Genomic DNA, 15,654 nt, shown 5'->3' on the forward strand with positions numbered 1-15,654 from the left:
AAGACAAAATGGATCAAGATGGGATTTCATATGAATCTGTGAAAAAGGGAGAGATGAGATATTTCAGGAACAAAAGTGGTGAAAACAAGGAGAGTTTGCAAGTATAGTAAATATGGAGATGCATATTGAAATATGGCAGAAATCAGTTTTAGGTGTGCTTCCTTTTCTTATTCTTATCTAATGCTTTCAATTTGCTTGGATTATTATTTGTTATTCCTTTGATGTATTCTATATAATACTGTTTGAAAGAGAATAGCATATTTATGTACATTAGATAAAGCAACAGTGCAATGTAAAATCATAGATCAGATGTTGACCATTCACAACGTTCAAATGGCATTCAGATGATTCCTATTATTTTATTTATTTATTTATTTATTAAATAAATAAATTATTAAATAAATATATAGTGCTGCCCATCTTACTATTGAGCAACTCTAGTAATCATAGTTTCCATAATACAATAAGAAAATTCCTCTCTTTTTAAAAGTGCATATTATAAAATCACTTTCTTATCAAATATAAACATTTATGTTTCTGCGATTTTATTTAATGCAAATAGATAATTAACATATATAAGTCCCTTATCCACAGAACAGGCTGAAAGTATTTTAGCATGGTGTTCCAGTATATCATATGTTGAATGCATTTAATATATTAAATAAGTGCCAAACCAATATAATTATTTTCATCAGCACCTGATAGCAATAACAAGAGTGATGCTTTAGCAAGGTGACTTATGCTATTTTCTGAATATTGTCATTAAACAAGTACACAGCAAAATGAACTATAGGAAAAGACTTCTGTTCTGTAAATATAACTGAAAACAGTTAACTGAACTGTATTTCTATGACTTGAACACCCTTAATTAATAAGCTTTTTTTTGTATGCAAGAGGTCTTTGTTATATGCACATAGGAAAAAAAGAGCTACATGACAATTTAAAATAAAACTATAACCAAAAATCAATTGAATTAAAAGGTAGAATAAGAGATATGTCTTTTCCTTTGGAAAGATACATTTCATTGCAGAAAAACAACTGTAAAGAGTGATTATGATGCTGCGATTAGACTCACAGAGTTTCATTTCTTCAAAGTATCAAATGAATAGCAACTTAACAAATATATTATCTACCCAGTTGTCATGAGACTTAGTATAATAAATCACACGCTGGGAAACTGAAATATCCCACAAAGCAATTATATGGCTAATATAAACTGGAAAGCCAGTAGGCTTTTGTTGGAATAGATTTATTTAATCACAAATCTGGCAATAAAACTGCTTTTTAAATTTTCATTTCCAGCAGGAACACTGATTTAGTAAGAAGTACAAAGTTTTCCAATAAAACAAAATACTTTTGACAAAAGTGAATTTTTGCAGTGTCTTGAATGAAGATGTTATTGGATAAAAACTGACAAATAACAATTCTTGTACTACATCTAAAAGGCAAACAGAACTTACTGAAATATGTTCTGCTTATTCTGTGTTTCAGTTCAGCATACAAAAGAAAAATAAAGAAAACACACCTCAGGTTTTCTTTATCTCACAGGTGGGGTGGTCATTGGCAAAGTATTAAGAAAGCAACTAACACAGTTTTGAATAGATTATGTAGGCTTTGTAGGAATTAATTGCAGAATTGGTCCAAATGAGAATTTTAATGTAATTAAAATTTTAAAGCTTAATTGGGACTGAAACTCTGTATATTTTTTAAGTTATATGTTTTGGCATGTGAGTTTTCAAAATAACTAATAGAGCACATGCTTCCTGTTCCTGACATCTCAATTTAAAAAGAACGTAAATCTGGGGAAATCTGTACGAAGATTTGAAAAGCCAAAGCTCATCAAAATGTGATAACACTGGAATGAGTAGATACATAAGTCTGCCCTAGTATAAAACAGATTCCTTTATCTATAAAATAATAAGATTAACTTGAATAGCATCTGTGTTGGGGCATGGAAAGGATCAAAGATACTGCTTAATCTCTCCTTTGGAAACTCTAAGTATCTCCTCAAAATTCCAATCTGTTACAAGTATGTTTGATTAAGTTTTTGTTTTCCTACTGTACAAATAATCATTTATCTAATCTCTTCTACCACATTACTCACCAAATCAGATGCAAAACAGTATACAGAATACTAGATTTGGAAGGGATCTAGTCCAACCCTCTCCCCAAGCAGAAGAGCCTATACCCGTGATGGCAAACCTATGGCCCGTGTGCTACAGCTATAGCTGGCATGCAGAGTCCTCTCTGTGGGCACATGAGCTGTTGCCCAGCCCAGCTCAGCTCCACCGCACATGCACCTGCGCCTCCTGCTGGCCAGCTGATTTTTGGGATGCGTGGGGAGCGGGGTCATGTGTGCATGCGCAGTGGGGTGCAGTGCAGTGAACCCCCCCATGGTCCATTTTTGGGCCCAGGAGGCTGCAGGGAGGCCTGCTAGGCCAAAAATGGGGGGCAGGGGGGTCACATGTGCATGCACGGGGGGGGGTCATGCGCACATATGCAGGGGGGGCACATTGCATTATGGGTGCTGGCACGCACGCGCTTTTGGCACACAACGAGAAAAAGGTTAGTCATCACTGGCTTATACGATTCTAGGCAATTAAGTCAACAGCCAACAACTTAATAGCCAACCATCAACACCCCAATCAACTACTAAAAAGCCACACATAACCAGGAACCATATAAATACCACACACAGAATAGCCCAAAGCATACACTCTGCCTGAGAAATTCCCTGAGGATGGGCTCCAGCTCGGAAGACTAAACTTCTGGTCCAAGTAACTGATCCAGTTTGGATCCTGCAACATTATCCTGGAACATGTATATTCACCTTTATTTGTGTCCAATCCCTTCTTAAAAGCCTCCAGTGATGGAATACCCACAATTCTGGAGGCAAGCTGTTCCACTGATGAATTGTTCTCATTGTCAGGAAATTTCTTCGTAGTTCTAGATTGGATCTCTCCTTGATAAATTTCCATTCGTTACTTCTTGTTCTGTCCTTGGTGCTTTGAAGAATAGGTTGATCCCACTCTTCTGTGACAGTCTTCAAATATTGGAAGACTGTTATCATGTCACCCCTCATCCTTATCATTACACTAGACCAGGCTATCAAACTCACGTCACGGTGGCGTCACATGATGTATTGGGGCTTTTTCCCCCTGCACTAATCTGGGTGTGGGTATGGCCAACGTGTGACATATCCGGCCTGTGGGCCGGGAGTTTGACAGCCCTGCATTAGACATACTCAATTCCTACAGACGTTCTTCATATGTTTTAACCACCAATCATCTTTGCTGCTCTTCTCTGCATCCTTTCTAGAATATCAACATTTTTTTTTGTATTGTGGTGACCAGTGGTGGGATTCAAGTAATTTAACAACTGGTTTTCTGCCCTAATGATTTCTTCCAACAACCAATTTGCCAAACTGTTCAGAAAGTTAACAACCGGTTCTCCCAAAGTGGTGCGAACTGGCTGAATCCCACCACTGGTGGTGACCAAAACTGAATGCAGTATTCCAAGTGTAATCTTACCAAAGCAGTATAAAGCAGTACTAACACTTCATGTAACCTTGATGCTATCTCTGTTGATGCAGCACACTGCTGGCTCATATTTAAGTGGCTGTCCACTAGGACTCCTAGATCCCTCTCACAGTTACTGCTGTGGAGCCACATACTTTTTATTCTGTAATTGTGCATTTGTTTTTTCTTGCCTAAGTGTAAAATTTCACTTTTCTCACCACTGGATTGCACTTTGTTCAAAAGGTATGCAGTACTGTTATTTCCAATATCAGTATGAATTTGAAGCAATACCATATTTCAAATCAAGCAAAAAAGAATGCAACATAACATGTAGTTTTACAATGCACATTGTAAAGGTAACAATATTATAATTGTAAACACATTTTTAAGGTAACAATATTATTTGCCACAACTCACCTGTAGGATTCTCTGCAAAATTAATGGCAGAGCAATGAATGTTGTCATATTGTTCAATACTTGCATTGTCAAGTTCTTCAAATCTAAAGAACAAATATGACAATAAAACTCACTAATGAATTTGATTTAAGTCTGTAATTTTTGTTTCAATGGTGAATACAATTAATAAGAATGATGTATGTGGCTAGTGAATTTTTCTTTTTGTGAATAATTGAATTGGAATCTCTTTAGTGTCTTAACTCAGGGGTAAGCAGCCTTCTTGGTAGCAAATAGCAAAGTTTTACAGGATCATGCAAAACACAAAAAATAATATTAAATATTTAAAATGTAAAAGTTTTCAGTGATCTCACTACTGAGATTTGTGGAACTTCACATGATAATGCTGAAAGCCGAAATCTTACACGATTTCATTTGAAAACACTGACATTTTTGCAAGATATGGTTTTACAGTGAGATGTTGGGTACTTTTAAAAATGTTTAAAATTAAATTTGCATTTAATTTTAGCATTTTACGATGCCCTCATATACCTGCCTCACCTAATTGCATTTCAAATTGGTGATATTTTCAAAAGGATTTCCCAAAATTAAAATTACCTTTGCAAAGGTAGACTAACTTAAATATCACTTAGGTGAGATGAATAATGTAGAAATTTGATAAATACTGTAAATAAACTCAATAGCTACATTTAAATAGCTAAATGCAAAAGAAGGTAGCTCCAGAAACTTTACTGATGAAAAATGTTGCCAAAATCATGCTTCAAATATCAAGTCATACCAGGTTCAAATTCATGATTTTATCACAGAAAGGGAAAGGGAAAGAAATGTTATTTAGAAATATATTCCTGATAGTAGCAAAACTAATAATGTTTCAAAGCGGGGATTAAGGGGTTTTTTAATTAGGGTTTTTAATAATTTTTTAAGGGGAACCGGGAGGACGACCAAAGGGGATGGGGGGGGGTAATCCACCAAGGTCAGAGCCGAGCCCGGCACGGGGTAACGGTTTGGAGGACACTGGACGAGGGAATGGGGAGGGGGCGGAGGGCTATCCCAATGAGGGAAATACCATCAGCATGGTGGTTGGGAGGGGCAGATATGGCGGGAGTAGGGGGCCACATCATGTGTTGGGGACGCGCACTTGCTGTTTGAGAGCAATTGCGCGCCCCGGCCCCCAAAGCTCCCCTCGGATACTAGGTGGCTTAGATACTCAGGACCTGGGCCTGCGGCTGATGCTGTGCAACGCTAGGTCTGTGGTAAATAAGGCCCCCCTCATTCATGATCTTATCCAGGAGGGGGGAGCGGACCTGGCTGGTATTACGGAGACCTGGTTGGGACCGGAGGGAGGAGTCCCTCTGGTCGAGATGTGCCCACCAGGTTTCAGAGCATTCCATCAGCCGAGAGCCCAGGGGAGGGGCGGGGGGGTGGCGGTTATTATTAAAGAAGGTGTTGGTCCGAGGGAGACCACTGTGCCTCAGACTGCCGGATGTGAGTCCCTCTTCGTGAGATGGGGTCATGGGGTTCAGATGGGCTTGCTGCTTGCGTACCTGGCTCCCTGCCGCGTGGCAGCAGCCCTGCCTGAGCTACTCGACGTGATAACCACGGTGGCAGTTGATACACCCAGGCTTATGGTCATGGGTGATTTCAACTTGACATCCGTTGGTGAAACGTCTGGGATGGCTCGGGAGTTCATGGCTTCCATGACGGCCATGGACCTGACCCAGTTAGTTCATGGCCCCACTCACGGGGGGGGGGGGACACACTCTAGACTTGATTTTTTTCTCTGGCCAGTGGTTGAGTGATCTTGTTATAGGGGATATAGACATGGAACCCTTGTCATGGTCAGATCACTCACTCCTTCGTCTGGACCTTCGTACCGCTATACCCCGCCGCAGGGAGGCGGACCCAATTAGATGGGTCCGCCCCAGGCGCCTGATGGATCCTGATAGGTTCCAGACGGAGCTTGGGCCAATTCCTGATGATCTGGCACACGACTCGGCCGAGGACCTGGTAGCTGCCTGGGATCGGGCGGCTGGTGGGGCCTTGGATCGAGTCGTGCCTTTGCGGCCTCTGACCCGCTGTCGATCCCTCGCGGCTCCTTGGTTCACCGAGGAGCTGAGGGAGATGAAACGCCAGAAAAGACGCCTAGAGAGCGGTTGGAGGGCCAGTCGCGCTGAATCTGACCGAACACTGGTAAGGTCGCATATTAAGACCTACCTAGTGGCGATAAAGACGGCAAAGTTTAATTACTTTTCCGCCTCTATTGCGTCATCAGGGAATCGTCCGGCAGCCCTGTTCAGGGTAACCCGCTCCCTGCTCCATCTGGGAGCGCGGGAGGATCCCTTGGAAGGCAGGGCGGAGGATTTCGGACAATACCTGTATGACAAAATCGCTCAGATCCGGGGGGACTTGGACTCTGACTGGGTAGATCAGGGCAGGGTGACGAGGAATAGTCTTGAGAATGTTATCTGGGAGGAGTTTGATGCTGTGACTCCCGATGATGTGGACAGGATTTTGGGGAGACTTAGTGCGGCCACATGTTTACTGGACCCGTGTCCCTCCTGGTTGGTACTGGCCTCCCGGGAGGTTACACGAGGCTGGCTCCAGGGTGTTATCAACGCTTCATTGAGTGAGGGTCACTTCCCCGCGGCCTTGAAAGAGGCGGTGGTGAGGCCTCTCCTCAAGAAGCCGTCCCTGGATCCGGCAATATTGGCTAACTATCGTCCTGTCTCCAACCTTCGCTTTCTGGCGAAGGTTGTTGAGAGTGTGGTCGTGCGACAGTTTCCGCAATTCCTGGAGGAAACATCCTATCTGGATCCGTTCCAGTCTGGTTTCAGGCCTGGGCACAGCACGGAAACGGCATTGGTTGCGTTGGTTGATGATCTCTGGAGGGCTCGGGACAGGGGTTGCTCCTCTGTTCTGGTCCTGTTAGACCTCTCAGCGGCTTTTGATACCATCAACCATGGTATCATGCTGCACCGGTTGGAAGAGTTGGGGATGGGGGGCACCGTGTTACGGTGGTTCTCCTCCTTTCTCTCCGACCGGTCGCAATTCGTGTTGGCAGGGGGGCAGAGTTCGACCTCGAGGCCTCTTATATGTGGAGTGCCTCAGGGGTCGGTCCTCTCGCCCCTCCTGTTCAACATTTATGTGAAGCCGCTGGGCGAGATCATCCGTGGCTTTGGGGTGAGATACCATCAGTACGCTGATGATACTCAGCTGTACATCTCCACCCCAGGCCACCCCAATGATGCCCTTGAAGTGATGTCCCAGTGCCTGGAGGCTGTACGGATCTGGATGGGGAGGAACAGGCTCAAGCTCAACCCTTCCAAGACTGAGTGGCTGTGGTTCCCGGCATCCCGATATAGTCAGTTGACTCCATCACTGACTATTGGGGGCGAGTCTTTGGCCCCCACAGAGAGGGCTCGCAATCTGGGAGTCCTCCTGGATACGCAGCTGTCCTTGGAGGAACATCTGACGGCTGTAACCAGGGGGACCTTTTATCAGGTTCGCCTGATCCGCCAGTTGCGGCCCTTTCTTGATCGGGATTCCCTGTGCACAGTCACTCATGCCCTCGTCACCTCTCGCCTTGATTACTGTAACGCTCTCTACATGGGGCTCCCCTTGAAGAGCACCCGGAGGCTCCAACTGGTCCAGAACGCAGCAGCGCGGGTAGTGACGGGAGCAGCATGGCGCTCCCATGTAACACCGCTCCTGCGTGAGCTGCACTGGCTCCCAGTGGTCTTCCGGGTGCGCTTCAAGGTGTTGGTTATCACCTTTAAAGCGCTCCATGGCATAGGGCCTAGCTATCTCCGAGACCGCCTGCTGCCACCGACGACCTCCCATCGACCCGTGCGCTCCCACAGAGAGGGCCTCCTCGGGGTGCCATCAGCCAAACAATGCAGGCTGGTGACCCCCAGGGGGAGGGCCTTCTCTGTGGGGGCTCCCACCCTCTGGAATCAGTTGCCCCCAGAGATAAGGAGAATCCATGACCTCAGTGCCTTCCGCCGTGCCCTTAAAACCTTCCTTTTCCAACAAGCCGGGCTGGCCTAATTCTTTTTAAGTGTTTTTAATTGTTTTGTTTATTGTTTTAATTAATGGGGCCAAATTTATATATATATTTTTAACTGTATTTTAATATTTGTATTTGATGTTTTTATTTGGCTGTTCACCGCCCTGAGTCCTCAGGGAGAAGGGCGGTATACAAATTCAAAAATAAAAATAAAATAAATAAATAAAATAAATTCACAGCTTTCTTGTTATTTGTCATTTTGTCTTGGATATCACTTCTTGGACAATAAAAAGAGACAAACATGCTTACATTCAGAGTAACGGGGTAGCAATGCAGATCTTTGGGGTGACAACATTGCCTCTAGGAGCGGAAACCACAGTGCCTAAAAACAAGAGGAATCTCAGAGTTGCACAAAAAAATAACCTCCATCAGTCTCACACAGAGTATCTTGCTTCTGTCCCTGGATGTGCCCAATGCCTGTACCTTCTGCAAAGCAGCACCAACACCACTATAAACTGAAAAGGATATAAGTGCCTGATTGCCCCTTGGAAAACAGACTTTCTCCCTCATCTAAGTGATAAATGCAATGTATCTCCCAATGCACTGTTCCCGTATTGAGAGAGCTATTTTAGAGACTGCTGCTATCATCATTTCCCAGCCTCCCAACTTGCATTGCATAATGCACCCAGGACATTTTGGTTGCAGACAATCTCAACACAATTTCTCTATCCCAGCCAACTTCACTGCTAACATTTCACAGCATACTTTTTGGAATCAGGTCTAGAAGGGCAAGGCATGCTGATGTTAAGGTCCACTGGGGAGGATTCTGCTACAGAATATATAGTGTAGTGTGACAGAGCCCAATAGTTTTTCAATATTTCTTATTAAAATACAAATTAGCTTTCTCTGGGCTTTTTATAGGATAATGGAAGGAAAGTATTTCTCGTAAAAGGAGAAAACATGTTATGTGGCTGTTATTTAAAAGACACAGATCTCACAAGCTTTCTCTTTTACAGTAATTGAGTGGGATTACCTCAATTCAGATTCTTTGTTTCTACTTTATGAATCCAGAATGTGGATTATCAACAATAATACATCAGAAAGACTTGGGGTTGCACTTATCTCAACAGGAAATATTATTATTGACTTTATAAAAAGGGTGATAGGAAAATAGATGAAATATATGATGGTAGCTACAAGTCTACCTTAATGTTACAAAAAAAGTGGCTTTATGGGAAACAAATGCATCCCTTTTTATAAACCAGAGTATAAGGGAATACTTACTTCTCGCTCCTGCTGATTAAATTTGTGTGAATTCCTCTGGCAAAGTGCAATTGTTTTTGCTAAGGTACCTTCAATATCTTTTAGTAAAGGAAGTTGCACTGAAATTTGGATTAGAGAGAAGCAGTAATTAGATATTATTTTGTACTTAAGGCAATTAAAATATATATGGAAGAATATTAATCACATCAATGAGGAATGTGTGTTACATATAATAGCTCTTTGGAAATGAGAAATAAAAATTAATAAATGTCTACAAAATAAATGGTCTTGATTCTGACCGAATAACACAAACATTTAATATAACACTGAATTTTGTTCAAAATGAATGCACAAATAAATCTGTTTCAAAACTTACTTTTATCTCCAGAAGTCAGTGTTGAAAGCTTGCTTTGTAACCACTAAGAAAAAAACATATTTTGTATTATTTGAATTCACATGGCATTTTATAAGCTATCCATAAGTACCCATTCTATTCCTCTCTCATTCACTAAGACTTCCACATTTTCCTCAACTTTTGTAAGAATTGGTCATATCTCTATATAGTGGGCCACAGTAGGGAGAGCAGCCATTAAGAGAGGCCATCATGCGGGGCATTTTATTTTATTTTCAACTGTAATGGACAGGCTCCATTACGGTCACTGATTGAGGACTACCTATGCCCTCAGTAAGAACTGCAGTGACAAAGTGACAGTTCAGATATTTACACACATAATAAATCTGACAGGTCTTACAAACAGCTGTTTTCAATTTTAAAATTATGATCAGATGTGAATAAGAATCATAAAGCTTCTTCTAAAGATAAAAATCAGCTTAATTCAAATTTGGTAGATATATACATTAAATCCAATGAATTCTAGATTTTTAATGCATACAACATTGACCACCCCCAATGTTAATTTTTTATTCAGCTTAATTTTTTTTCTAAATAAATAAAAAAACAAACCCCTTGCCATTTCACAGTGAAGTTTCCACTCTGTTATACCTCAAGCATAATTAAGAAGGCACCAGGAATGTCATCTTTCTTTTCAAGCAAGTAAGAAGAAGCCTCATGGAGCTGATATTTTTGGGTGACCTGCATAAAATGTCAAACATTAATTTTAGCGATTTGTATGCAGAAAACATTCACTATTTGGTTATTCTGAATCACCTCTGGGGGGATACAATCTCATATCTCTCATTTTGCTAGGCTAAAAATTTCCTGCACAATTAACCTTCTATATTTTTTCATTACAATAGAAGAGAAGCAAATTAAAGAGAAGGAATTTCAGATGCAAGGTAACAATTTACAAAAGCTTAGTTACCTGGCATCATCCTGATTCCTTTTCAATTCCTTTTTTCATTTTTCATGATTGAAGGCAAATATACATGCCCCACAATAATGTTGCAGGATCCAATCTGGATCAGTCACTGAGACCAGAGGTTTTGTCTTCCAAGCTTTCAGACTCGTGCTGGAGCCCATCCTCAGGGGACTTCTCTCTGGCAGGATGGGCTCCAGCATGAGTCTGACAGCTTGGAAGACAAAACCTCTGGTCCAGGGGTGGGTTCTACTTACCTTTACTACCGGTTCGCAGCGGTGCTGCATGTGCACGCTTCACTCACGCGTGCTCTTCTGCACATTGGTGACGTCAGGGTCCGTGGGCGGGGCCTCCCACCGGTTTTACTACCGGTTCTATAGAACTGGTGCGAACCAGGGGCAACCCACCACTGCTCTGGTCCAAGTGACTGAACCAGATTATTTTTTAAAAAAAAATGTAAAAGGAAGTTATTATACAGAACTCTGTAATATGTACCAACAATCTCTGGTGTCTTCCCCCTTTTAATTTCAGATGCCTATCTTCATGATTCAGTAGTTGTTGTTTCTTGAATTTTAACAGTTCAACATTTCATTGCCATAAAAATGTAACCAAAATTTGAAGCAAAAAAAGGCAACATCTTGAATGGACAAAGCTCTTGCTAAAATTATACCAAGCTAAATGATGGTAATCTAACAAGTGCCTGTATAGAATTTTTGACAACTTAGATTGTCAGATCATGTTCAAGATACATAGGCTTGGAAATTTCCTACTTAAAAACATTTAGCTGTAAACTAGTTCAAATTAGCATAGGGAGGGGGTAGGCCTCAAAGGTTGCACAGTTTCCTTTTGCCTAGTGCTAGAGATCCACATATTAAAGATGAATATCTGAATTTTGCAAGTCTATATATGTACACTGATACAAACAAGTTTAGTTTCCAGAAAGGCTAGTACATAGGATTACTATAGGACAGTGATGGCTAACCTTTTTGCTGTCGCGTGCCAAAAGTGGGGGGAGCATGGGGGTCAATGCCCCCCTGCGCTCCCCCCACTTTTGGCACACAATGGCAAAAAGGTTACCGGTGGGACTGGTAAGCCCATTTTTCACCCTCCCCAAGCTCCAGAGGCTTTCTTGGAGCCTGGGGAGGGCGAAAACGGCTTTCCCCATGCCCCCAGATGCCCTCTGGAGGCCAGAAACAGCTTGTTTCCCAATTTCTGGTGGGTCCGGAAGGCCCGAAAATCAGCTGACCTGCTCGCGCATGCACACTGGAGCTGAGCTAGAACAACACTCGTGTGCCCACATATATGGCTCCGTGTGCCACCTGTGACACGCATGCCATAGGTTTGCCAACACAGCTATAGGAGCTTGATAAGGTTGAGTTCCAACTTCCATAGACAAAAGCTTAGATAAGCCCATGTTTCACACATACAATAGACAACAGGTTTGAGAGAACTGTACGATGTGGTAGCGATGGGGCCTACAATACTGCATTAACTGCATAAAGAAAGATAATTGTGTAACAGTGTAAAATAATATAATTGATTTTAATAGTAGATCTTACAAAACTGAACCTAGTTTCATCCTATTTACACACGTTACCTGAATTGTCTCTTCCAGTCTATAGGACTCCAGGAACTTCAAAGTTTCTAAGACCTGGTCAGAATCATACCGACACAGCAAATCAATAAACTGTTCGGTAATAGAGGGAGAAAGCTGAAGCAAATCTTGATTGATACCTTCCCTGAAATAACAAATATTTCTTAATATTAGTTACTAACATATCCTAAACACTTCAGATACAGACATTACATATTGTGATAAAATACATAAAACCATATTGAAACAAACTCTATATGCAGAGAAAGTATTAGATTCATAGAATATAGTGTGTCCATAATTTTTCATATGAGAACTCTATGGAAAATAAATATAAAATTTCTTTCTAACCCTTAAGGGTGGTATGTGTCTTCCTCATTCTTTGTCAACTACCACGGGTTCTATGCAGTATTTCAGTTTTTCCTAGCTCTGCACACTTCTGGACAGAAAGCCTTGATATCATTCCTGGGGTCTGTTGGAGCTATTCTCCCAGTTTAGGAATCACAGCTTTGAGAGCTGTTACCACAACTGGGGCTACTTTGGCCTTTACTTTCCACACCCACTCTAGTCCTACTTTTTGGCTCTGGTATTTCCACAGTGTCCTTCCTGATACTGCTGATATCACTACATCTGTCACTACTCCTGGTCCTTGTCTATTACCATGAAGTACCTTCCTGTCCATTTGGATCTGAAAGCCCCACAAGATGTTAGCCCTATTATTCTCCATGACCTTCTGTGGACCCCCCCCCCCAAATCTGGACTTGGGAGGGTCTAGCCCACACACTTACAGATGTTTCTATACAGAATGCCAGCAATTTGGTTATACCATTCAATATATGCTGTTCTTGTCTGCAATGTACATCTGCCACTGAAGCACTCAGCATAGCAGCACAAGAAGCATGGATCTACCACACTATATGTTGAGTTGTTTCCAAGGCCTCACTGCATAGCCTGCATTCCAGATCTTGTCTGGTGTGGTAAATCCGTGCTTCTATAGATGTGATGCTTAGTTTTCTTGTGCTGTTAGGATCAGTGCTTCAGTGCTGTCTTTTAGTCCAGCCCTTTCCAACCATTGGAAGGATTTCCCAGTGTCAGACACCTCAGTTATCTGTCAAGAGTACATCCCATGCAGAATCTTGTCTTGCTAGGGTGCTTACTCTGCTTGATCTTCATCCCACATCTGCTGTTGTCCCAGGCATTCTTTCAACATTCATATTTGGATCCTGTCTTACTGATGTACTCCTGAATGCTCTAAGGACAACAGCTTTGACACTCATCAGACTCTGCCTGCTCTCTCTGTGGATGGTGTATAGTCTCTGGTTATAAATGTTGGACTCAATATGGAGGCCTCCATACATTGTGAGGAGCTTCCAGATCTTCACATTGGTAGCCTCCCTGTCCTCCTTTGACCAGCTCACTATACTGGCAGGTATTTGATGACTGGCAGGGCATGCTAGTTGATAGCATGGATCTGTAGCATTTTTCTTACTTACAACCTTACCTTCTCCAATATATCCCTGCTCAGTTGCCTGTCTCAGAAACTGAGCTGAAATTAGCACAATGGATACCAGCAATATCCATCCAAAAAAAACAACAGATAGATGGCTAAATATGGGCTTGGCCACTCTTTAAAAATATACAAAAACATAGGTGCAGAAGAAGAAAGGAGAGGACTTGCTATATGGAATTGAATTTGGAGTGCTTGGTTTCTGAAAGTCTGTAGGATTGAGAAAATAGTATGACTGGCTTCTACTGATTTCTCTAAAACTGTGAGAAACCAAAGAATTTGGATTGTTAAATGATGTACAAAAAAGAAAAAAGATAGCCAAATAATAAGAAATGGAAGCAAATTGTGACTTAATTGTAATTTTGTTCAGGCAAACATAATAGCTGTATTTTAACAAAGTGAGGAACTAATATAGATTAATTTTTAAGTTACTATAGACTTCACTAATTTGACATCTTCCAGATACGTTATAATCACAATACCTAAAATTCCTAGCAAGAGACATACTCTTTGCTATTGTTTGAGAAAAACTTAATAATGAAGTTATTAAGAACAAAGATATTCCCAAGCAAAAATCTGCCTTCAGTGTATACATTATTTTATTAAAACAGATTTCATTCTAACAGCCTGTAGTCTTTGTAGCAGAGAATCTAATGACAGACCAAAAAAAAGCCTCTTGTGATATAACTATATTGAAAGGAATGGAATTACAAGGAGATTAGTTAGCAAGATTTAATTTAACTGAAAATCTGTTTTAAACTAGACATAAATTGAAATGGGCAAGGGAGAAATGTGGATCTATAGGATTGCTTTGGTACTGTATATAAAGCAAGCCAAGAACATTTTTGCCCATAACCAAATGAGTGATTATATAATCTCTCACAGGTATCTCTCACAGTATTTAGGATCCCTGTAACAAAGAGTATACAAAACTGAGAGCCAACAGCACCCCTGACACAGAAATTATTACAAATGGCTTTGTGAGATGCTTTCTGTTACTTAACAAATTTTTAGTGCCTCGTATGTTAAAATCAAGTTCCTCTGCAAAGTGAGATGAAACTAACTCTTCAATAGTTGTCATATCTTTTACAACAGTCATTTATAGTAGACTATATATGAAGAAAATGATGTATGACTGATTTTTCTTTCCTAGTGGTATGTATGATATGATATTTATACTTGCTTTATCAAAAATAAAATTGCTTCTATACTCCATTTTAGCAGTATGGAAGCATTTGTTACTATTGAGATTCACAAGAAAAATCAATTGATTTCACTATTAAAGTGGATCCAAAAATCAGAAAAACTGGATGGCAGATCTGTTTAAAGATTCCTTGTAGATGGAATATTAATTAATGACAATCATTATCAGATATCACAAAAGTCCAATCTATTTGATAAAATACCATTCTAAGCCACAAATTTGTTTCTTCACAATAGGATTTTTTATTTTTTTAAAAGCAAGTATATAAGTTACAAATACTAATATAATACAGCCAAATACTAATATAAATAATGAGATTTCAGGAGTTAAAATGTATACATACCTTGGATCAAGGAGACTCTTCAAAAATTGGAAAAGCAAATGTTCATCCTGACAAGAAAAGGTAGGAAAGCAAAGTGAACACAGTGTTTAAGATTCAACTATTCTTAATATTTTTAACAGATTTAGTGATTCAGTCTGCTTATGATTTCCCTATAAATTTGGTATACAGGTAATCCTCAATTTACAACAGTTCCTTTAGTGACCTTTCAAAGTTGCAATGGCACTGAAAAAAAGTGACTTTTGAAGCATCCCCATGGTCACGTGATCAAAATTCAGATGCTTGGCAACTGAACTCATATTTACAACTCATATTTACAATGGTTGCAGTGTTCTCAGGTCATGTGATCACCTTTTGTGACCTTCTGATAAGCAAAATCAAGAGGAAGCCAGATTCACTTAACAACCGTGTTACTAACAAATGCAATGATTCATATAACAAGAAAGGTCGTAAGAAAGAAAGAAATTTAACAAGACAGGGCAAAACTCACTT

At 40.7% G+C, this 15,654-nt stretch overlaps 1 protein-coding gene across 2 annotated transcripts in view; it reads right to left on the reverse strand.

Annotated features, from left to right (window-relative positions):
• The window catches only part of VPS8 (VPS8 subunit of CORVET complex), an 88,960-nt gene that overhangs the window by 19,038 nt on the left and 54,268 nt on the right, over positions 1–15,654 (reverse strand). For both annotated transcript variants that reach the window (XM_034439652.3, XM_060682853.2), the window contains exons 35-41: positions 15,166–15,212; positions 12,115–12,256; positions 10,205–10,294; positions 9,578–9,620; positions 9,223–9,320; positions 8,248–8,320; positions 3,936–4,018 (exon numbers count right to left, since the gene is read on the reverse strand). In XM_034439652.3, coding sequence (XP_034295543.1) covers positions 3,936–4,018; positions 8,248–8,320; positions 9,223–9,320; positions 9,578–9,620; positions 10,205–10,294; positions 12,115–12,256; positions 15,166–15,212 — 576 coding nt within the window. The remainder of the gene's footprint in view (positions 1–3,935; positions 4,019–8,247; positions 8,321–9,222; positions 9,321–9,577; positions 9,621–10,204; positions 10,295–12,114; positions 12,257–15,165; positions 15,213–15,654) is intronic.

This window comes from Pantherophis guttatus, chromosome 6 (assembly GCF_059756535.1).
Source record: "Pantherophis guttatus breed Tessera chromosome 6, ASM5975653v1, whole genome shotgun sequence".
In the NCBI taxonomy this organism is placed as follows: domain Eukaryota; kingdom Metazoa; phylum Chordata; class Lepidosauria; order Squamata; family Colubridae; genus Pantherophis; species Pantherophis guttatus.